The sequence below is a fragment of the Tursiops truncatus genome, chromosome 1 (genome assembly GCF_011762595.2).
Source record: "Tursiops truncatus isolate mTurTru1 chromosome 1, mTurTru1.mat.Y, whole genome shotgun sequence".
In the NCBI taxonomy this organism is placed as follows: domain Eukaryota; kingdom Metazoa; phylum Chordata; class Mammalia; order Artiodactyla; family Delphinidae; genus Tursiops; species Tursiops truncatus.
In genome coordinates, this window is record NC_047034.1 from 133,815,165 (window position 1) to 133,838,890 (window position 23,726).

At 43.3% G+C, this 23,726-nt stretch overlaps 1 protein-coding gene across 15 annotated transcripts in view; it reads right to left on the minus strand.

Moving 5' to 3' along the window:
- The window catches only part of FGGY (FGGY carbohydrate kinase domain containing), a 433,125-nt gene that overhangs the window by 395,401 nt on the left and 13,998 nt on the right, over positions 1-23,726 (minus strand). For 13 of the 15 annotated variants that reach the window (XR_012324582.1, XM_073789156.1, XM_073789186.1 and 10 more), the window contains exons 2-3: positions 17,093-17,307; positions 4,809-4,920 (exon numbers count right to left, since the gene is read on the minus strand). Coding sequence is in view for 13 of the 15 variants with exons in the window: in XM_073789156.1 (XP_073645257.1) it covers positions 4,809-4,920; positions 17,093-17,293 (313 nt within the window). In the remaining 2 variants the exon portion in view is untranslated. Of the gene's footprint in view, positions 1-4,808; positions 4,921-17,092; positions 17,308-23,726 lie in introns of those variants that run through there. The other 2 variants (XM_073789205.1, XM_073789204.1) reach the window with 2 other exon arrangements.

Here is a 23,726-nt window from a genome sequence, read left to right on the forward strand (position 1 = left end):
GCAAGCCAGTATTCTTTTCACAGTCCTCTGCTTCCTCTGATGGCAAAATGCAGAGAACAGCAAGGAATATACCTGGGAGATTATAAACGGGGAAGATAAAAGGGACTCAAGAGTAATTGAGATAGGCACTTCACATGTTATTTTATTTACTGGCAAAGTAACTGCAGCAATTATATAATTTTGCTAATATGAGTGTTTATAAAGCTGCACATGCGCGTTTGCGTGTGTGTGTCCCAAGCCTCGTGCTGAACCTCTTGCACACATCGTCTCATTTAATCCTTAAAACAACGCTGAGATCTAGGCCGTTTTCAACGACAATCTGACTCCGAGATTGAAGACATGCCTACTACCTCACAGCTGGGAAAAGCACAAAGTGTTCTTTGAAAGTAGATCTGTGCAGAGAATGGATAAATAAATTAGTAAAACCAATTTAAACTCGAGCTACACACATCAACATGAATAATGACACCAGCTGGGGTATTTTTAAACACAGTATATATTGTTTGTTGTTGTGGGTATACACACATGTGGTAAAAGCACAGAAGAAATGTGTTTGTGAACACCAGCTATGGCAGAACCGTTACCTGCTGGGCAGAGGGACGGGGGAGGGGGAGGGCACGGACTGAAGCTTCAAGTGGTTCTTTCTTTAAAAAAAAAAAAGGACTTGTGGCAAATGTGGCAAAACCTCATCTGTTTATCCTCATACATACATAGGAGGCTGTTATCTTATTTTCCTTACTCTTCCATATATTTGAAAAAGAATTTTTAAAACTTACAAAAAAAGTCAGCCTAAGGACACATCTAAATTAGGTCATCATCGTAATGAGTCAAGGACTCACTCATTGGTTTGCCTGCCTGGAGAGATTTCAGGTCCCACAAAAACTCCTCAAACAACAGTAATACATTTAAAATAAGAGAGAGTACATGAAACCTTCCATAGGTACATCTAAGATTTTGTTTAAACAGCTGAGTGATTCTATGTATGACAAAACTGCTTAAAGTTCTGGTTCTAGTTTCACATTAGAATCTTCTGGGACAGCTTTAAAAATACTGATGTCCAGGTCCTATTCCAGAACCATCACGGAATCAGACTGTGGGTATGTGGGCACACATTCATAAACACACACACACACACACACACAATGTGGGTGTGTGGGTGTTGGGGGGGACAATATCTGCATTGCATCTTAAATATTGTATAGAATCTGTCTGCAGCTGCTTCAAGACAAAAACACCTGTTGCTAAACTTTCTACTGTAAAGACAGACCGATCAGCCACTACTACCTCTACATGAAGAGGCTCTCAGAATGACACACTGAGCATTGTGTAGAATCAATTACTTTATTATATTTATTATGATTATTAATTAACAATGTTCATTACAGACAACAACCTGGAAATTAATCTTTTTTTCAGTGCCTGTAGAAAATCACAAATAAATGACTCCACTGAACGTTCATTTCATCTTTTATTAAGCATCTGCTACATGCCAGGCACAGGGCTGGGTGCTGGGATACCAAGAAGAATGTGCCACAGTCTCTGCCCTTACGGAACACGTGGGTATATGGGAAAATGTCTGTATGGAGTGATGACAGAAGTCCTGGACATGGTACAGAGAGAAGGAAGAGCACAGAGAAGCCCCCAGTTAGCCGAGCCCGAGGCTGCACAGGGAGCTTCCAAGACGCAGGAAAGCTTTAGGTTAATTCTGAAAATGACTGGCCACTGGATAAGCAGGTGAAGACAGAGTGAGGGAGGAGGGGCTACACAATAGAAACAGCACGTGAAACCAAGAGAGCACAGACCCATAAAGGCATCATATTTTAAGAGAACTGGAAATAATCTGGTAGAGCAGAATTAGGGTTACATAGTCAGTTTACCTTAGGGCAGATTATTTATCCCTGTACTCATTCAATTAATACTGTCAACACCTCACAGGAGGTGTTCCGGGGTACTTGAAGGAAATGACTGTGAATCAGAAAACCATCTAAATATTAGGTTTCTGTTACAGAGTAGCCTAGGTAGTAACTTCCTCCCTGACCCTAAATTATCTCCCTTGGCTCCTCTCCCTCCCAAGAGCTCCTGTGGCTGGAATGATTCACCCAGTCATGGTCTGAGCTAGGTGGGTTGCAGAGGTAGGAAGCACACAGCAATGGCACCTCTGTCCAACCCAGCACTGGTCTGATCTTCAAAAGGAAGAAAGACCAAACAAGAAAAGGCAAACAATGAGACTATTTTATCATGTAGGTCAGTGTTCTCAAACTAGTGCACTTAATTTCCTTGGGATTTTTTTTTTCTTTTCCTTTTTTTTTTTGGTTACCATCGAAAGAAAGTAAGTTTTGCTGGTCTTATGGGTTTGGTTTTAATGGTGATGGTTAATTTCCTGACCCCACTCCCTGCTCTTCACAATTACTCCAATTAACCAGTCAAGAATGGGTCATTATCAGGTAAACAGAAGTCTTTAAAGACCCTCTTAATTCATCCTTAAAATCTGAATTTCATTTTCTAGTACAGGCTAATCCATTGTCGTTAAAATCTAACCTTAATAGAACCTGTTGAAAGGCAAGAAACTGATGAGGGCACCTGCAGCTGGATGTATTTGATGAATGGGTACATTTTAACCTTTTAGGTGGAATACAGTTTTTTCAACACTTATAATTCAGGTTGCAACCTAGGTAACACTTTTAATAGGAGAACTGTCAACAGGAGGCAATTCTCTCTACAATGAGAAAAAAGATGGCATCGGGGAGGGTGCTGGTATAAGCAGGTTTAACAAGGAACTCTTCCTCTACTTCAGATGTTCTTATTCCTAATGTTTTAGTTGTCCATTCATCTGCACCCAGTAATTCTCCACATACTAGAATTATCGAGAAAACTTTAAAAACACTGATGCCCTAGCCTCACCCCAAGCCAACTGAATACAAACCCTGGGGGTAAGGCTCATGAATTGGTAATCTTAAAAGATCTCCAGTTGTTTCTAATGTGCTAACCAGAGTTTAAAACCATGTGTCTTAGCAGATTAGAAGGTACAGAGTCCTTGGAACTTAGGGCTCTTAACATCTAAAGTCCCATCCAAAATGAGAATTCCTCCCACAGCATCCCTAACAGACCATCACCTGACCACTACTTAAAACAAGCCAACAAAGAAGTGCTGGCAGCCTCCCCAAGCAGCCCACTCCGTGGCTGGAGAGGGCTTGCTGCTCCTGAGCTGAGGTCTGTAGGTTCAGTCCCATTCCTTGGGTCTCTGCTCTCTGAAGTGGTCTAGACGGGGGCTGCCCTGCCCTCCTGGGCTGGAACAATGCCAGCTGAGCCAGTGGTCAGCCACTGAGAACAAGGACGACTCATATTCGTCTCTGAAGCCCCAACACTTAATCAGACAGGGATAGGCACACGGGGGGGGGGGTAGTTAATGTGGCATAAATAGAAAAAAATGTGTGTGTGTGTGTGTGTGTGTGTGTGTAAAAGATGGTCACCATTACCACTGTGCTCTAATCATTCATCCATTTGCATACTTTCGCAGGGCACGTCATTTATAAAAATCACTGTTCCATGCATTAGGTCCATAGGAGTAAGTAAGACACATTCTCCTAACTTAAGGAATTCATAATCGGACTGAAGAAACTTTTCTGAGCATTCAGGCGTCCGGCTCTCACTTAATTCTCACAGCAAAGCTACTGTTTCATTATTCCAATTCTTTCAGACGAGAAACCAAGCCATGCAGATGTTAAGTGATTCACTCAAGGTGTCACAGCTCAACAGCAGCAGGGCTAAGATCTGGGACTGCCTGACTCCAATGCCAGGGTGTCCCATTGTGCCCCAGTATCCACAGCCGCCAGTTAAGAAAGGTGCTGCTACAGCAGTGTCCACTACCAAGGATTCTTTAATACAGCCTCGCCCAAAGGCAAGCCTTGCTTGTGATACCTATGTTGGCAACAACCGACTGAAAATGCAGAGTCACACTCCTTTAGATGGAGCCTGCAATTTCCAGTGCACCACAGTCTCCACTGCTCCCAAATGTCTGCCACTCATCAAAAGGTTAAATGTCAGTTGAACTTTATCTCTGCACATGTGCTGTTGTTTTTCTCAAATCTGGCACGCTGTATTCATTTACATTACCTACCTGACTTTTGGGTTTGCAACCTTGGTGCTAGCACTACTGGCTAGAGTATCCCAAAAGAGACACACCCATGAGAAATTTCTGACAGTGGATAAAAGTTGGCACTTACATTTGAAACAGCTCGTTACAGTACTCATGAGTGTAATGAGAGAGTGCAATGAGAGTGTAATGAGAGTGTATTAGAACAACGTCATTAAATGTGAATGTCTTTGGTCTGGCTATTGAAAATAGAGAGGCCACTTGTTTCCAGCTTTTGTGTGATATATGGTCCTGTCTGTCTTATTCTATTTTCTTTAAGTGAACTTGATTCACCCACTCAAATGAATGTGGTGGAGGAGCTTCATATGCAAAACAATTTCAGGCACAGACAACACTCCCTTCCTTGAAAAGGCCCAGACCAGTTAACTGTTTCAAGGCTACTCACTCTGAGCTAATGATCCCATGTTCATCCTACATCAGATTTTCTACTGTGGCTCCTGTGCATTATGGAGCCAAGTCTCTTCCTAATCCACCTAATCCCAATGTCACCCCTCTCCTACTAACCGCTGCCCAAGCTTTAACCTCTAGGGACATGATTTTGGGGCTCCATGCTCCACCTGTAAATCTCACTAACAGTGATAACACTTGATATCATGCTCCAACTGGGCCCCGGCCAGTATCCCACCACCAAGAAAAGAGAGAGAAATGGTCCTACCTTCATGATTCACTGGTAAAGGATGAAACTGCTTATCCAAAACAACCAGAGAACACGTGGCATCAAACCCAAGCCCTCGAATTTGGTTTAAATCAATCCCTTGTACAACTTTCTGTTTTAAAAACAAATAAAGAAAACATAAATTAAAATACAGGCTTTTAAAAGACTGAAAACAGTTATGACTAGAAGGAAATGAACGGCAGAATAAAGTATTTACAACAGAAAACAAATAAAAGTTCAATGTCACTAAAATATCAGAAGATCCTATAAATTAATTTAAAAGACAACCAATCTAATTGGAAATTAAGCAAAGGACATGACAAGTCACTTCATAAAATAAAAAGAAATAGTCAAAGAGTATATAAAAAGATTCCCAACTCCACTAAAATTAAATAAATGCAAATAAAAATATCCCAATCTTTGTTTTTCTTATTGGCAAAAATTTTAAAAATTAAGAGTATATAGTAGTGGCAAGACAGGGAGAAGTGGACCTTCTTTTATATTATCCTAACAGTGTGATAATTTAGTACAAATTTTAAAGACTATAGTATAGTATTTACTAAAATTAAAAAATGCATAACTTTTGACCCAGCAATCCTACTTCTAGGAACCTATCTTAGTGAATTATTAGCATGAGTAAGTAAAATTACATATAAACAAAGGTTAACTGTTTAAGAATATACCTAAAAATTGGAAAAATTATTTTTATTAAATAAATTATGGTATACCTGTAAAACAGAATTTTCTACAGTCATTAAAAATGAAGAGATAGGGGGCTTCCCTGGTGGCGCAGTGGCTGAGAGTCCGCCTGCCGAAGCAGGGGACACGGGTTCGTGCCCCAGTCTAGGAAGATCCCACATGCCGCGGAGCGGCTAGGCCCGTGAGCCATGGCCGCTGAGCCTGTGCGTGAGGAGCCTGTGCTCCGCAACGGGAGAGGCCACAACAGTGAGAGGCCCGTGTACCGCCAAAAAAAAAAAAAAAAATGAAGAGATAGAGAAGTATCTTCTGGGTGTGATAGTATGAAGAGGTTGGCAAATCTTCTTAGCAAAATAAAAGCATAAAACTGAACAACATCATCAAAAACAACCATTTTGGGGCTATGGAACTTGGCCAAAGCTACAAAAGAAACTGAGAAACAGTCTTTCTTGAAAAATAAAATTGCACCTAAAACATTCCCACAAAACAACAACTCTAGGACCAGATGGATTCATTGGGAAGTTCTGTGAAACATTCAAAGAATAAACAATACCACTCCTATACAAATTTGTTTAGGATATAGTGAAGGAGAGAACATTTTCCAACATTTCATGGCCAGTACTACCCTGATACCAAAGCCAAACAAAGATATCAAATGAAAAGGACACTGTAGACCAATAACTGCCATGAACCTAAGTGTAAAAATCCTTAACAAAATATGAACAAACCAATATTGCAACATATAAAACATTCATTTTTCACCATGACCATGTGGGGTTACCCCAGGAATGCAAGAGTCGTTCAATATCCATAAATCAATTAATGTATAACATATACTAATAGAATAAAGTATAAACACCAAATGATCATCTCAACAGATGCAAAAAATAAATAAATAAAAAATAAAAATCACTCAATAAACCAAGATAGAAGGGACCTTCTACAACCTGATAAACAGCATCTACAAAAACCTATACAAATCAAATGTTCACCATGGTTTAACCAAATGTTGAAACCAAGTGTGTTATATCCATACAAAAGTATAGTACTCAGAAAGAGTACTATCTGTGCAACCACATGAATGAACCTTAAAAAGATTACGCTAAGTGAAAGAAGTCTGACACAAAAGAAGGCATGTTGTATGATTCCATTTATGTGCAATTTCTAGAAAGGAATAACTATAAAGACAGAAAACAGTTATCTATGACTGGGGCTGGGGACTGACTACAAACAGGCGTAAGGGAACTTTTGGGGGGTAACAGAACTATTCTAAAATTGAATTATGGTGATGATCGCACAATGTGTAAATTTAATAAAATCACTGAATTATACATTTACAATGGATGATTTTATGGTATGTAAATTATACCTCAAGCTGTTAAATTTTTTTTTACAAAGTTGAGCTATAAAAGATGAAATGGAAATACATCCATGATATATTAATAAGGTACAAAAAAAACAAAAAAAATATACAACAAACTGATAATAGTGGTTGCCTCTGAGAACAGAAACGACAGCTGGAGGACATGGGAGATTTTTCACTTTGTCATGTAATTTTTTAAGCTGGAGAATAACAGATTTATTGATGAATTCTATTTTTTAATTTTTGTTTCTATGGTTTCCTTTTGTGAAAAAGCATGAGTGATCATACTCATTAACATTTCCTGCCAACTTAAAGCATGACAATAACCTTTTAAATACCACAAAAGTCAACTGAAATGTGTCCATCACCATTTAAAATGCTCAAGTCGGGCTTCCCTGGTGGCGCAGTGGTTGAGAGTCCGCCTGCCGATGCAGGGGACACGGGTTCGTGCCCCGGTCCGGGAAGATCCCACATGCCACATGCCGTGGCGCGGCTGGCCTGTGAGCCATGGCCGCTGAGCCTGTGCGTCCGGAGCCTGTGCTCCGCAACAGGAAAGGCCACAACAGTGAGAGGCCCACATACCACAAAAATAATAATAATAATAAAATAAAATAAAATGCTCAAGTCTTCTTTTTTCCTGTTTTGGAATGTTGGACTTGTCATTTAGAATTCTGTTTCTTACTATTTAATGGGTTCCTCAAATAAGAGCTACACACAATTATTACAGATTTTTCAACAAAGAAAAGCATTAATTTTTTCAAATAATAACAACAATAAATTATAAAATGTCACCATATATTGAGCACCTATGGAGTGTCAGGTACTTTACAAACATCATCTTATTTAATCCTTACAAAACCCACTGAGGAAACATTTAGTATTTCCATTTCATAAAAAAATAAGTGGGGGCTTCCCTGGTGGTGCAGTGGTTGAGAGTCCGCCTGCCGATGCAGGGGACATGGGTTCGTGCCCCGGTCCGGGAAGATCCCACATGCCGCGGAGCAGCTGGGCCCGTGATCCATGGTCGCTGAGCCTGTGCATCCGGAGCCTGTGCTCTACAACGGGAGAGGCCACAACAGTGAGAGGCCCGCGTACCGCAAAAAACAAACAAACAAACAAACAAAAAAAAAAAATAAGTGGAAGACTAGGGAGGGAAGGGAACAGCAAGTGGGCTCCAAAGATTGAGAATTTGAACTTAATCCTGTCGTACAGCCAGTCGATGGCAGAGCCAGAATTCAAACGCAGAGCCTGTGTTCTTCCTACTCCACCATACTGCCTGCCTGCCCAAGAGACTCACCCTGCAGAGAGGGCATGTGCTGTATGCAAGAACATCGCTAGTCAGCCATCTGTGATGCCTGGCAATACCTCTGCCCCACATCACCAGGTGAATGCCCCGTACACCTTTACTACACTGATCCATCAAGACTTAGAAGAATGTGAGCCGCAAACCCAAGTGCCTGTCAGCATGGCCTCATGACAATGACCCACAAAGACCTGGTTTCCAATCCTAGCTCTGTCACTCCGGCTATGTGACCCAGGGCATGTTACACAATTCCAGCCATTCTAATCACCCCCTTGCCTTGCTGGATCATGTCTCTGTAGCATTTATAAGCATGGCCTCCTCTACCTGGAATGTCCTTCCAACTTGGCTTGGAAATCTCTGGGTAGCGGCTAAGATCAATGGTACTCGGTGCAGACGCCCTGAGTTTGAAACCTGGCTCTGCCACCAACCAGTCATGTGACTTTGGGAAGCCAGAAAACCAGTTGCCTTGGTTACACAAAGCTATTACTTAGACCTACATCTCCTAATGACGTTATGAGAATTCAGCAAAATAAGGTGTGATTAGCCCAACATCTGGCATTTGGTGCGCAATAAGTAGCAGCCACTATTTGAGGAAATTAGCTGCCTCCAATCTTCTTTGAACTCATGGAGCATCAATCTAACAATCAACAAGCCAGCCCTAACGTCTACCTGCCTTGCGGCCCTATTGGTCTCTGTGCCCAGAGAGTGCATGCCTGACTTGGGCAAGCCCACCCCACACAGGCCTGCAATTAGTCAAGAGAGGAACTGGGAGGGAACATGTAGAAGATGCAATAAAACTCAATACCACAAGGCAGCTTTGGAGTAGAAACAAGCATGGGCTACAGTGTCAAAAGAGCCACCTTCTGGTTCCAACTCCACCACTTCCGGATCAGGTAATCTTGCACTAATCTCTTCACCTTTCTGAGCCTCAGGTTCCTGAGAGAGAGAGAACTCCTAGGTAAGGATCAAGACTGTCAATTGGTTTGAAAGTACTCTGGAACCGATAAACCTTTGTAGGAAATATGAAGGATGGAAAACTCACTCGCTGCCTTACTAATTGTGTTCGTGGAATCTCTCTGATGTATGAAGCATAGCATGCTCTGTGTGTCATGTAAGCACATATAAAATGACAGGATAAACAACTGAAAAGTTTGGATAAACTCAAATCCTCCTAAGAATTATGGTGGGACTGACTTTCCAGTAGAAGCAAAGAAAATATTCTCTACAATCTACTTTATGAATCCCCTCGAAGACCTACAGAGTTCTATATTCTAACCATGGCCTTTCAGCCTCAAAAGTGCAGTGTCTCCATCTCTAAAACGAAAACCTATCACCAGGAACTGGAGGAATAATTGTGACATGCATTTAAACCTGATCTGGTTGGGCAGCCACTGTCATTTCCCCAGCCTTATATGGAAATGCCTTATGACCATGCTCATCAGGCTTATCATGAGGACTCCCTCCACTCCCCAACCCCACCCCCATCTAAATCATCTCAGAGAGATGGCTGTCAGGGTCACACTACCCAGAAGGCCCCTGGGACTCGACCTGCTGACCTGAGGATTCTTTTTTATATGCTCATTAATGGAAGAAGAAAGCAGGCTAGTAAACTCACCCCAACAGCTTGGCATCAAGGGAATTTCCTCAGCTAGAGAGAAAGCACATTGCTCTGCTAAAGAATTTCCAGAGAAGGAGACTTCTGCAACTTCATTCGGTAACCTGGTCCATGTCTCGCAACTGTCAACTCGTAGCTATGGGGCAGCAAACAAATGTTTGGGGAAGGGATTGTGCATCGCTTTGTTCTGACTGTGGGAACCAGTTCAATTCCGCATGTGTTTTAAATCAGCAGGCTGTGCCTTACTGGGTGGGGAGACAGCGTTCCTCAGAAATCTTCCGAACTGAGAACGGGAGGGTCAGAGGCATACCTGGTTTTATCTTTGGCTGTATTTGGAGCAAGCGTCAAAGCCTGGGGCCTCACGGAATCCAGCTTGCAATAGAGTTCTATGTGGCTGGTACTGTATTCTTTTAAATCTTGATTTGAATGCCTTTGTCAGCTTTGGGGGTGTGCATGAGGTTATGAAATCCCCAGTTCCCTCAGGCCCATCACTCCCTGTTGCCTACACAATTCGATTATGCATTCAGTCAGTCAGCAAATACAATCAAGCCCCTTCTAAGGTCAAGCTGTGCACTCTTCTGGGTATTTGGGAAACAATGGAAAGCAAAATATTTTTTTTAATTCCTTACTGTTTTGGAGGTTACATTGTAAGGATATACAACAGCCAATAAACCGAAAAGGTTATATCGTGTATGTACAGTATACTAGAAAGTGATGTCAGGGGGATCAGGAATGCCGGAGAAGGGGAAGGTAGTTGCTGAGAAAGTGAGATTTGAGGAAACACCTGAAGGACCTGAGGAGCTGACCCTGTAGAAAACTGCAGAAAAAGTGTTTCAGGCAGGAGAACAGCCAGTGCAAAGGCCCTAAGGTGGGAATAACAACAAGGCTAATACAGCTTGTGTGGGGTGTATGTTACCTGCAAGGCCCCTGGAGGCCTTCAGCTTTACAAAATCTATTCTAGTGACCAGTAAAATGAACAAATCCAGTCCTGGTCCATTACCTACACAGCATCCTAGCTCAGGTGTGGTACTTTCCCTTGAACATAAGGTAGAGAGAGAGAGGCCAAACACTGCCATTTATGTCAGTGACATCAACATTCCTCCAAGGACAGAAACTCTGACACTGCCTCTACCTCCTTCCTCTCCATCGTCACCAGGTCCTGTTTGATCTTCCTTCCAAAGTCTCTCAGTCTTGTGCCGCCTCTTTATTCCTCGGCCAACATCCTAACCCAGCCCTTCATTTATTAAAGAGATAGTATTAGGCACCTACATGTGCCACCACAGAGGACACATGCTCAACAAGAGAGACATAGCCCCAGGCCTCCCAGACCTTATGGTTCAAACAAATCTCAGCTTCCAGACCTTTATCAGAAGAAGGAAATTGCCTCCTAACTGGCATCCTTGAATTTAGTTTCTGTTCCTCCAAGCCATCCTGAATCTGTTGCTGGTCAGTCTGAAACTCAGGATGATTCTAGAAGAGCTCCCAACTGGCCTCAGAACCCGCCACCCCAGGTATGCCCCCAACACCAATTCCAGCTTCCCTTCCTCCTCCTACTGGAAACCACCTGCTCCACCCAGGGATGACTCTAACTTTTCCACCTAAGCGCTTCTGTCCGTAATATTCCTCCTGAACAACCACTCTTAGTGTTCTCAAGTCTCACTTTTAACCCTACATCCTTCCTCAAGCTTTCTTCATTGATTGGGAGTAGGGAGGTCCCAATGTCTTGAGCCATTCATTCTTTTTACATTTCCCGGGTCTACTATACGTGAGGACCTGGGTGAGCAAACTACAGTTCCTACCCTCCTGCAGTACAAAATCTAGTAGAAAAGACAGCTAGTAATCCACAAATGGGAATTATTTTATTTTACTTCATTTATTTTGTTATGTTATTACTTGATTATAGAATGATTTTACTATTTGATATTAATCAAAAAATGAATGATTCACAAACCATGTGAAGTTCTATGACAAAAAAGTACAAGAGACGTGAAAACACTGAGTAAAATAGGACTTAGTTGGGAGGTAACATTGGGCGAGAAACGGCTTCCTCCTTGAACAACTGCCTTTTGAACTAAGATCCAGTGCAGCACTATGCAAGGGACCTTCTGCAGTGATGGACATGCTCTGTACCTGTGCTGTCCAGCACAGCAGCCACCAGCCATACGTGGCTGCCGAGCACTTGAAGCGTGGCTACTGCAATGGAGGAACCAAATTTTAAACTCTATTTAATTTTAACTAAATTTAAACGGTGACAGTGGCTAGTGACTGCTGTATCGGACAGTATGGATCTAAGGATGAATAGGAGTGAAATATGTCAACGGAAGGCAGGAAGAGTGTGCAGGAAGAAGAAAGAATGTGTGCAAAAGCCCGGCCAGAGGACAAGGGGAGCAGTGCATGTGTGGGATTATGACAGAAGGAGAATATGGGTGGAAGGCAGAGCTGAGAGAAGCATCATGAGATGAGCCAGGAGAGCAGGCTGAAACCAAACCACACAGCGCCTACAGGCCATTTAAGGATTCTGAGTTCTATCCAAGCAGTAGTATGGGGCTACAGAAGAGCTGTAAGCAAAAGAGTGACCTGATCAAGTTTGCATTAACAGATATCTATCATTCCAGCTCAAGAAGGAGCACAATTGGAGAGGGGAAGTGCACAGACATAGATGAGGTCAGTTACATTCCAAGGCTAATCCAGACAAAAGATGAAGGTATGTGGTGTTGGAGATGGAGGGAATGCAGAGATCTGGCCTGAGTTCAGGCTTATCACCCACTTCCTGGGTGACTTAGGGAAAGTCACTTAACTCTCTGGATTTCAGTATTTCTTTTCAATTTAACATGGGAGTAACAACCCCTCCCCTACCTACCTTGTATGACAATCAAATGGATAGGAATGTACTTTGTAAACCATAAAAGTTCTATAAATATAGGAGGTTGACATGATTGCTCAATCCCACACGGGTGACTCCCTCTTCCGCTCCTTCTCTCTCCAACCATTACTCACATAGCTGGTACAATTTAGAACAAAATGGTATTTCGTTGGCTTCATGGGTATTATTTTTTTCCATGCAACTGAACTATTTCATCCTTAGGGGCAGAGAACCTGTTGTAGCCCTCACTCCCATATATAATCTAGCGCTTAGCAAAGAGCACAGCACATAGTAGGTGCTCAATAAATATTCGCAGACTAATGACACTTGACAAATACCTGCTGGCTGAATGGTACCTCCAGCTTATCTTCTTCCTAATGGAAGCTGTTACTAGACACTACCTTGCAATGTTCTTGCCTTGTTGAGGTGATTAAGATTTGCGGCTCCAAAAAGGGATATAAACTCTTAAAATCAAGGACGACATAAGCTCTAGGACTTGTGCGTTTCCATAGAGATTTTTAGATGTGTGGGTATCAACCCAATGAAGACTTGACAGTTTCAGGGGCAGTGGTGAGTAGAACAGAGAAGAGGATTTGGAGCCATCTCAGTAGAGGTCTACGTCTGTCTCTAATACTCATTAGTTTCAGAGCCTTAATATCCTCACGTGTCAAATAGGAAGTATGGAAAACTATGTCATAGAGTTATTGCAACATTTGAACAAGATAAGGGATGTCAGAATGTTTTCTGTTTGCTCGTTTTTAGCTCTAAGTAACATTTATTCAGCAACCATTTACTGAGCATCAAACTTGTGCCAAGCAATGTGTTAGGTGCTGTGGACACAGAGATGACACTCTCCAAGAGTTCAGCTCATGGTTAAAACAAGTCACCAATTAAAACACAATCTGGTAAGGACCAGATACTGATACAGGTGAATACGTGGGCTCTGGGGCAGCAGAGAGGGACTTCTCACCCTCTTTCTTCTGAGGCTGTCAAGGGCAGGCAGGGACTGTCAGAGGTCATCCAGAGGAAGGCTCCCAGGGGGAAGTAATGCTTAATTTTACTTTAAAAGGTACCCAGGAACTGGGCAGGTTAAAAAAAAGATGAGAGAAGAGCATGCCAGATAATGAAAACAACAGATATTTCACTCATTCACGTACTCAACAGACATGAATGGGGCACATTACAAGTGAGGAACTCTAAGGAAATACAGGTAAACAAGATATGACCCCTGCTCGGGGGGGGCACACATTTTCCACATAAGCAGACAGCTGGGTAAAGGCACTTGTAATTCAGAATGCTTAATATAACAATCAGGATAAGTTCAAAGTTCTCCATTCAGTGCTAATTTAGAAAAAAAATTCAGGTAGCTTAATACGATTTCCAAGATGCGGGCATGTGGAATAAGATGAGGCTGAAGAGAGGGACAAAAACAGAGCAAGAGGGAGACAGCAGCAGCCCAACCCCTGACTTTGGGTGGTTTCTTTACCTCTTAACAGCTCATTTCTTCCAGCTCTAAAACAGAGTTCATAATAAATTGGTGAAGCCACTATGGAGAACAGTATGGAGGTTCTTAACTACCATAAGATCCAGCAATCCCAGTCTTGGGCATATATCAGAGAAAAACATGGTTCGAAAGGATACATGCACCCCAATGTTCGCTGCAGCATTATTTACAATAGCCAAGACATGGAAGCAACCTACATGACCATCAACAGAGGAATCGATAAAGAAGATGTGGTACATATATACAATGGAACATTACTCAGCCATAAAAGAGAATGAAATAATGCCATTTGCAGCAACATGGAGATTATCATACTAAGTGAACTAAGCCAGACAGAGGACAAGTATCATATAATATTGCTTGTACGTGGAATCTAATAAAAAAGATACAAATGAACTTAGATACAAAATAGAACTAGACCTACAAACACAGAAAACAAACTTATGGATACCAAAAGGAAAAGGGTAGGGGGATAAATTAGGAGTTTGGGATTAACATATACACACTACTATATATAAAACAGATAACCAACAAGGACCTACTGTATAGCACAGGGAACTCTACTCAATATTTTTTAATAACCAATAAGACAAAAGAATCCGAAAAAAATAGTACACCTGAAAATAACACAACATTGTAAATCAACTATATTTCAGTTTTTTTTTTTTTTAAAAAAAAGAGGCTGTTGTGTGGATAAAATGAAGTGATTGGTATAAAGTGTTCAGCATGGTACCTGGAACATAATCAGTGCCCAAGAAATGTTAGCTGCCACCATCATCATCATATTGTTACTGTTGTTCTTATTGTTTTCATTAACTTGACTAAGGGGAAAGCGTCTGAGGCAATGTGAGCAACTTAGGGAAAAGGAAGCAGTAAGTACAACTGCTCTCAAACTCTTGACTTCCTTAAGTCCTTGAGAAAGACAAGACAGGTCGGGATGTATTTTATGTCACCCCTTGCCCCAGACCATTGCTTCTCAAAATCTTACATGGAAAGAACCCTAACGACAAAAGGAGTGAATATTCCCATGAGGTGCCTCCCTTACTGACATTGACTTTTCAGTATTTCATCTTAGAAATTCACTCTCCTCCATAATCTACTCATTTCTGTTACTGTCATCATCATCGCCATAGGAATCATAGTGCTTACTCATTTCCAGGCACTGTTACGACATTTTATATGTATTAACTCACTTAATCCTCACAAGGACCCAATGCAGATAGGTACAGTCATCATTCCATTTTACAGATGATGAAACTCAAGCAAGACACCGTAAGTAACTTGTCCAAGATGACAAGCTAATAAATGTTGAAACTGGGATGTCAATCCAGGCAGTCTGGCTCCAGAATCTGTGCTCTCTGGTGTGTTACCTCTCTAATATAAACATGCTCCCCTCCTTCAACCTCACATAGCAATATAGCTGTGAGTAGGTGTGTCATGTTTATCATATGGCTTCTGACATGCGGCCACATGGCCATACCCCATGCGAGGGGAACAGCCTAAGACCCAATAGCTTTACCCAGGTTTGCTACAGAGAGACATCCTCGCTAAGGACAAATGCCCAGAGCACTCACGTGGCTAACGGGGTGCAAGCAGATGATGAGGTGGCTGCCACCGGGAGATGATTAAAAAATCCAACATTAAACCAAGCTGGACTTAGAGCAGACCTGTTTTTAAAGTAGCTTTTCATCAGGGGATAAAATTTTTTCTTGACAATTTCCTTAATGGCAAGAAACGCTATATGTTGGAAGAACAAAGGAGACCCAAGGGCAAAGAGTAGAAGATTCTCACCAAGGCGGGGCTGGGACGGGGCGGGGGAAGGAGGAGGAAAATTAAACAGGCAGAAGAGAAGATGTGCCCCCCTTTTATTCCTATATAATAATGATCCAGTGCCTCCCACCCCCACCTTCTCTCCCTGGCTTCTTCTCCAGGGGCACTAACATCAGCCCAGAGCTCATTAAAGTTTAAACAGACTCATCAATACGGACAGAATGGTGAATTGTCCATCTGCAAATTACCAAGCCCTTCATGAATATTTAAGGAACTAAACTAGGAACAGGGAGAAGAGAGAACCCAGGACTTTATTTTTCCCTCTGGAAAAAACTACAAAAGCATCTCTGTCGTTCCTGATCACCAGGATGTAAAACCAGTCAAGTGAAACTAAAAGGGAACAATTCTCAACCAGCATCACTCCTTTTCCCAAGCCAGCAAGCGGACCGCAAACCAAGGCCACTCAAGATAAATGTCTACCTGGCACAACTCAGAGATGTACTAGTCTTGCCTGACTTCCTTTCTTTCTCAGAACCCACCGTGTTCTCAGGCCACTGTGCCTTTGCACATGCAGTTCCCTCTGAACAAAATGAGGTTCCCCTCATTTGTCCACTTGGAAGGCAGGAGAGTCCAGTGACTAAGGGTGCAGCACTGGAGTCAGACTGCCTTTCCTACTTACTAACTGCATGAACTTGAGTAAGTTACCTAATCTTTCTATGCCTTTGTTTCCTCCTCAATAAAATGAGGGTACCTTTATAGGGTCGTTGTGAGGATTCGACTGTATAATGCATGTTAACATGTTTTACACAGCACTGGGCACACCTGAGGGCGCAGTAGAGGTCATCTATGGTTATCAGTGACGTCTTCACATTTGGTCACATCTGACTGAATCCTCTGTCTACATGTTCTGCATCCTCCATCCTGTCTACCTGGAGCCCCTCAGTGTTGGCCCCTTCCTCAGCTGTAGTCACAGTCACTTTGCTCCCAGCACATATCACGTTACATCCCAGCTGTCTGTTGGTCTCTGCCATAGACCATGAGCTCCCTAAAGGCAAAGCCTGTGTCTAAAGTTACCCCGACGTTGTCCCTGGCACCAGATGGACACACTATACACACTCAGCAGGTGGGAGCAGGGGAACACATGTGAGAACGTGAGAGTTGAGGCCATACCTTTGTGACGATGCAGCACGCAACCCAGATGTCCTCGGAGGACTGCTCGTGGTGGTTGAACTGAGGCTCCCACTGGTTGATTGGCTGGTCTGCGAAAGCCAAGAGGATACCCCTCTGGTCCACCAGAGCTGCACGGACACTGCCTGTCCCCACGTCCACACCCACGTAGTAGCTCCCGAGTTCCTGATCTCTGCCGGGCATTGCCGTCCCTCCACCTGCGGGGATCAAGGGCAAAACCACGTGAAGACCAAGTGGATCTGCAAAGCCAAGCATGGGACAACTTGAAAGTGGAAATGAAGGGATGCAGCTGATGAACTGGTAGCCATTGATTATTTATTCATCCAACAAAGCATTCATTGCTGCCAGTGTGCTAACAGGCACTGAGCTAGGTAGTGGGTGAACAGACAGGTATGGCCTCAGATATGGAGTTTCTGTTCTTGGAAGGGAGTCAGATGGTGAGGATTTACGAACTGCATTAATTATTCAAGCAAAGTCCTGACACTGGGTGAAAAGTGCTATGAGGATAAATAAAGGGTTATAGAGCTGAGAATCTGGAGGCAATAGATATGCATTTTCTTCGCAGTGAATTTGAATCGAAACAAGGACAATGCCCATGGCGCTGAAAAGGAACCTCATCTGCCCAGGCGGCCATTCATTCAGAAAACTATCTACTGAGCACCAATTATGTGCCAACAAGCACTGTAAAAAGTACATACAGCCCCTCTACTCACTACGACTCTACAAAGTAAGACTATTTTTTTTCTTCCAGTTTTATTGAGATATAGTTGACATAGAGCACTGTATAAGTTTAAGGTGTGCAGCATAATGATTTGGCTTTCATACATTAAGAAGTGATTATCACAATAAGCTTAGTGAATATCTATCATCTCATAGAGATTTAAAAGTAAAGAAACAGAAAAACAAATTTCTGTGATAAGGTATCTTAGGATTTACTCTCTTAACTTTCATATATAAATACAGCAGCGTTCATTCTATGTATCACATTGCACATTATATTCCTAGCATTTAGTTCTCTTATAACCAGAAGTTTGTACCTTTTGACTGCCTTCATCCAATTCCCCTCTCCCCCTGAAGGTGACTATAGTTAAAAATCTATTTTACAGGTGACTAAGATGAGACGCCGAGAGATATGTAACTTTTCTCTTAATGCTAGGTCCACACACTTAAGAACAGTAAATGCACATTGATGCATTTTATACTGATGGGCAAATAGGTCTCTGAGAAGTTAAAAGAATTAGCCAGCACCACTCAAGAGCAGCCTGGACCCGAGGTCCCACATCTGTCTCATGTCCCTTTCTTTCCTTCTTAGCAGCTTGCGATACAGGTTTGGAGAAGAGGCAAATATACTGCAGCCGTGTCAGGAAGTGACTGGGAATTGGGAAGGAGCCTCGAGGGAGACAGGATCAGGAACTTGTTAAACAATCTGTTTTCTTTACAGACCCCTTGTGAGTTACAAGGAAATCTGACCAGAGAACACTCAGGAATTCCTTGGCCTTCACTGCGGCTCTGAGTCCCTCTGGTCAGATTAGCCCCCATGACACAGACATCTCACAGAGGCTTTCATTTTCCAGATTGGCCTTTTAAAGAATAAGAACAAGCCCCCAAGATACCCATGCTGGTGAACATGCTACAACTCCCCAGGTGAGCTCGGGGCGGCCTCAGCGCCCAGAGTCTCATTTCAACCGCAGCAGCGCTCTGCACCCTTCCACTTCAAAAAGGTAATGTTTCCTTGGCAAGGTCACACCTGGGAATTCTAAAATGAAGTCAGCCAGCAGATGTTCCATTACAGCTTCCTGGCTATTTATCCCAGTCAAAAACAGCTTCATTACAAGTGATAGCTTCTGACTTGATCACGAAGATTTCCCAGAGGTGTGTGGCCCCCTGGGGTTCACAGGCAGGTGTAGAGGCCAATGGGGAATCTGTAGTTAAGAACATGTGCTACCTCCGTCTGAGCTTCAGAGAACAACTCCCAGGCTCCAGCCTAAGTGCCTTCTCATCTCGTCGCCCGTATGACCTGTGGCACCAGTTTTCAAACCATGCATTCCTTCAAGCATCCAAAAGGGATATCTTTCCTTCAAGCCATTACCCGGAAAAACTGAAATAAAACAGATCAAAGCAGAGCTGCTCTGTTTGAAGCAAAGATCACGCTTGCCTGGCCCTCTAGCCTCCCGCCAGCAATCGCTCTGCTGGGTCCTTCCTCAGGACTCAGGATGGCTGAAAACCACTGGCTGAGGCCCTCTGCATGGCATCCCAGGCCCTCCAGGAGCTGCCCTCTGCCTGCTGTCCAGCCACATCCACCTCCGTCCTGCCCATTCTCACACCAAGCTCCAGACATCCTGAACCCCTCGCAGGACCGCGGGTGTACCGCACTGCTACAGGACTGTCTCCCCTCGTGCTTCTCTTCCCTTGCTACCTCCCTCCTCTCTTGTGTGCCTGCTGACTTCCATTTCAAGATCGAGCTAAACCACCACCTCTTCAGGAAAGACTGCCTTGCCTCTCTCCATGCCCTGCTGCCACCAGAGTACTGTGCCCCTACTTTCTTTGCCAACTTTTTGAAGACCACTCGACTGTGAATTTTTTGCTTCTGTGTCCGTCTCCCTTACTGGCCTGAACCTGAAGAAAGGAACTGATTGATTTCTGGATCCCCAGCTCCTACAGTTTCTATATCCCCAAACCAGTACAGTGTCTGGTAAGTAACTGGTTTTCAATAAACGTTTACGGAATGAACACCTAGATCAGTGAATCCACAGAAAACAAGGATGAACAGGTTCGGGCTTTAATGCTTTCATAGTTGGATTCCTAGGTTTGTACTTATCTGCACTAGTGATTTTCCTTGATTCTAATCTCTGTATGCTTCATCCATCCAATTAACAAATATTTATTGGATGCTTACAACTACATTTTATTAATTCGGAGACACTCATTTTTTTCACATTTAGCTTCTTCAAAATTAGTGACTGGGCAACCAATGGCATCTTACGACTAATCAGTAGCATGTTCTTTCCTTCTTAGTGGTACATGAAATAACGATGCATCTTGCAATCAATAACTGATGTTCAAAGAAATGCGGATTGTGCCAGGCACCCTGCTCAGAGCTGAGGATACAGTGAAGGACAAAACAGGACAGTGCCATGGCTCAGATCTTCCTCGGTCTCTTTATCTGCAAAGAGGAGGAAGCCTGACCACTGTTCCACCTCCCCGAACTGACCACATACACATCCTCTTGCTGTACTCGGGGTTCCTTCTCTTAGCTTCCCCCTGTCACCACTTGGAAGGGCCCAGGGATGCTGCTCCCCAACACTGATCCTGACAAGCCAACAACTCTCTGTCCTTGGCTAGAACTGTCCAAGATTATTCTAAACACTGGAGGGAGAAACAAGGGGAAAAACACAGGAAATGAAGAATCTATACAAACATTCTGGATTACACAGACCTGGCCAGCCATCATCCAGGCTTCTCTGTACTCCTGCCAGCGCCAGTGACAAAAGAGTCCCCCAGGGGGCTGGCCCAGCTCCTCAGGCCTGGCTCCCTCACTTTTGACTGTCTTCCTCTACAAGGAATTCCTCATCTTACCACCCACTACCCAGACATCCTGATTTACCTCCAATAAAATCCAAAGAGGCAGATTTCCACTCTGCAGCTGACTCAGGGCTTCCCCCAGCCCTGGGTTTTGGACCCATCTCTTGGCTAAACAGGAAAGAGCCCATCCTTTGGGAGAACCACCACCACCACCCCACCCCACCCCCCGCCCACACACAGACACTCGTATGGACAGTGGAGCTTTGCCATTAGACATTAACTCCTGTGCTACCTGGACCACAGCTGTATCCCCAGTGTTAGCCCAGTGCCTGGCACATAGCACGAACTCACCACGTCTCTGAGTCTCAGTGGACACCTTTAAAACCTATCTTTAGGGAAATAATAAAAGGTACAAATTTACTGTGTATCCGATGCTTTGCTAAGCAGCTTGCTCACATTCTTAATCCACTTTGTATCCTGACATCGACCCCTGAGGATAATTACTGTTATCATCCCCATTTTACTGATGAGGAAAACGAGTCCTAGACTAGTTAATAACTTGCTCCAGTATGTCATATAACTCGCAAGTGATGGCGTTGAGAGCAATCTCATTCCCTCCGGCTCCCAAATCCCTAACCATTCTCAGGATGATATACTGCCTGATACCCTCCATTTAGTAAATGCCCATTTGCCAAGGACTCTGCTAGGTATTCCTGCCTACTCTGTCTACAACCGGCTAACTCAGAACTCAGGCTGACCACCTTCAGAGACTGACCCTTCCTCAACACCAGGTGGCCTCTCTCTGGCAAACTACCCATTTCTAGACCATTTAACTGAGACATCAGTTGGGAAGAGAGTCAAACCCACGGGAACAAGGGCATCTTACCCTCCCTGCACTGTTCGCACAGACCTCCCAGTTCATGTTTTTGTAAGAAATAGATCCTAATTAAATATTTCAAGTTCACCATGTTTCCCATTACTATAGTTTTAAGTGATCTCTTTATGATTGTTTCCACACCTGGACCCTGAAAGAAGGGAAACAAAGAAGTTCAAGCCCTTAGGCAGCTTCCCTGAAACTCAACCCTGTGAGTTATAAAAACTCTGCCAGAGGAGTTTCTGCAACTCAGATTCCTTGTCTCCCCTTTCTGTGCCCTTTGTTCCTGGGTCATAGGTACTCTCGGCTGTGTCCTAGACTCCAAGCTGTATTCCAGTCCCTCTTGGCCTCAAGAAATAAAGTAACTGCAAAGTGGAAAACATTATTCCCTCTTCCAATTTGTTCTTTTTTTAGAAAAGGATTAGGATCTTCCCGCATGCCTGGCACTTTTACACATGTGTTCATATCTTCTGACTGAAACCCAGTCAAGCTGGTAACCCTATCACCATTTTATATGTTGGTGGGATGGGGAAATTTGCCCTTAGTACCACAAACAGCAAACAACAGCAGCACCTGCATTTGAACCCTGGCCTCTTAAGGCAAGTTTAGGGCTCTTTCTACACACCAACCTAAAAGTGAAAACCAAATCCTTCAAAAACTTCTTCAATATCAATATCAACAACAAAGGCAGCAACAACTAGCATTTATTAAGCTCTGCTCTGCAAACCGCCCACCTGATCTTGTGATTTCACTTCACCTTTGTAACAATCCCGTGTGGTTGGCACTATGAGCCCATTTTCCAGTTTAGGAGATTGAGGTTCTCAGCAATAAAGCTATTTAACGTCTTAGAGCACAAAACCAGAGGAGCTGGGACTCCAGGCCAGGACGGTATGGCTCCAGAGCCCAATGGATGAATGCTGAGAGTCAGAACATTAGTCCCAATTCATTCACTTCAGTCAAAGATAAATTCTCTAAAAACAAAAACAACTAATAGGGAATATAGGGAGGCTGGTCAGACAGAGAAATAAGGACATAGATTGTGAAGGCCAAGGCAAAGAAAAGCTACAGGGAGAAATTCAAGCTGGCTGCACACACGTCCCGAGCCTTACCTAACTTTTCAGTCTACAGGAGGCTCTGAAGGGCAGAAACAGCCTCCCAGCCAAGTCCCCAGCGCAGACTGGACTGGCTTTTAGCCCCTGTTCACCATCAAAAGACTGCTCTGATGGTAAATATGTATGCGGTTCATTAAATAATAGCCTTTACAGATATTATTAGAAATGTGCCACAGAAAACCACAGGCTTCATGGCTGATTCTTTAACAAACATGCAAGCTGCTCAAAGGCAACGTGAGAAAAGGAAAGAGGGTCACAGACACGGGAGGCTGTTCTCTGCACAACTATCCCAGAGATATTAAGGGGTCATGCTCAAATACCAGTGCTGAAAACCAACCTTCGGGGATTATTCTCTTGTATTTTCCTCCTTCTCTTCCCCTAAGTGACCAAAGACCGGTAACAATGTTTCCTAAGACTACAAGGCTCCAAAGTGGATGAGCTTACCTGCAGTCCTATTTCTCAAAGGGCCACTCCTCCAGGACTGACTTGGAAACAGTGTCTGCACATACAGCGTCCCAGGGACCTGGGAGGGAGCTCAATATCCTCTCTTGACTTTGATCTTTGGTCTTGGCTGGGAGCTCAAGTACAGCAGACCCACACAATTTTTTTTTTATTTAGTTATATTGCAATCAGGGGGTTGGGAGGTTTGGGAAGAAAAAGATAAGCAATGAGTACATGGTCAACTTTAGTCTCCTTGACAGAAGGAACTAAATACCACTTTAAACAATGCGCACATGCTCTAAGATGGAGAGAAAGTTCAGGATGGGAAGGAAAGCGCTAATCTGTCAATAATATCTGGTTCTCCACTGGCTTTACCAAAAATACTCATAGGAGAAAATGTACAGCTTCTTGACAGGTACTTCTCTGAAAGTGAAAGGCTGTCTCCTGCAGCTCCAATCTCATTGTATTCTTTGAACAATGAACTAGGATTGTATAACCGAAGTGCCCAGTACAGTGCCTGATATATGGTACATGCTCAGTAAACGGCAGCAACTATTAGGACTATTAACATGTGCCAACCTTCCCTTTTCACCATCAAATCACCTCTGGACATCTGCAATTACTTAATATGCATGATCTATACCTAGGTATTCTCACCATGTCTAAC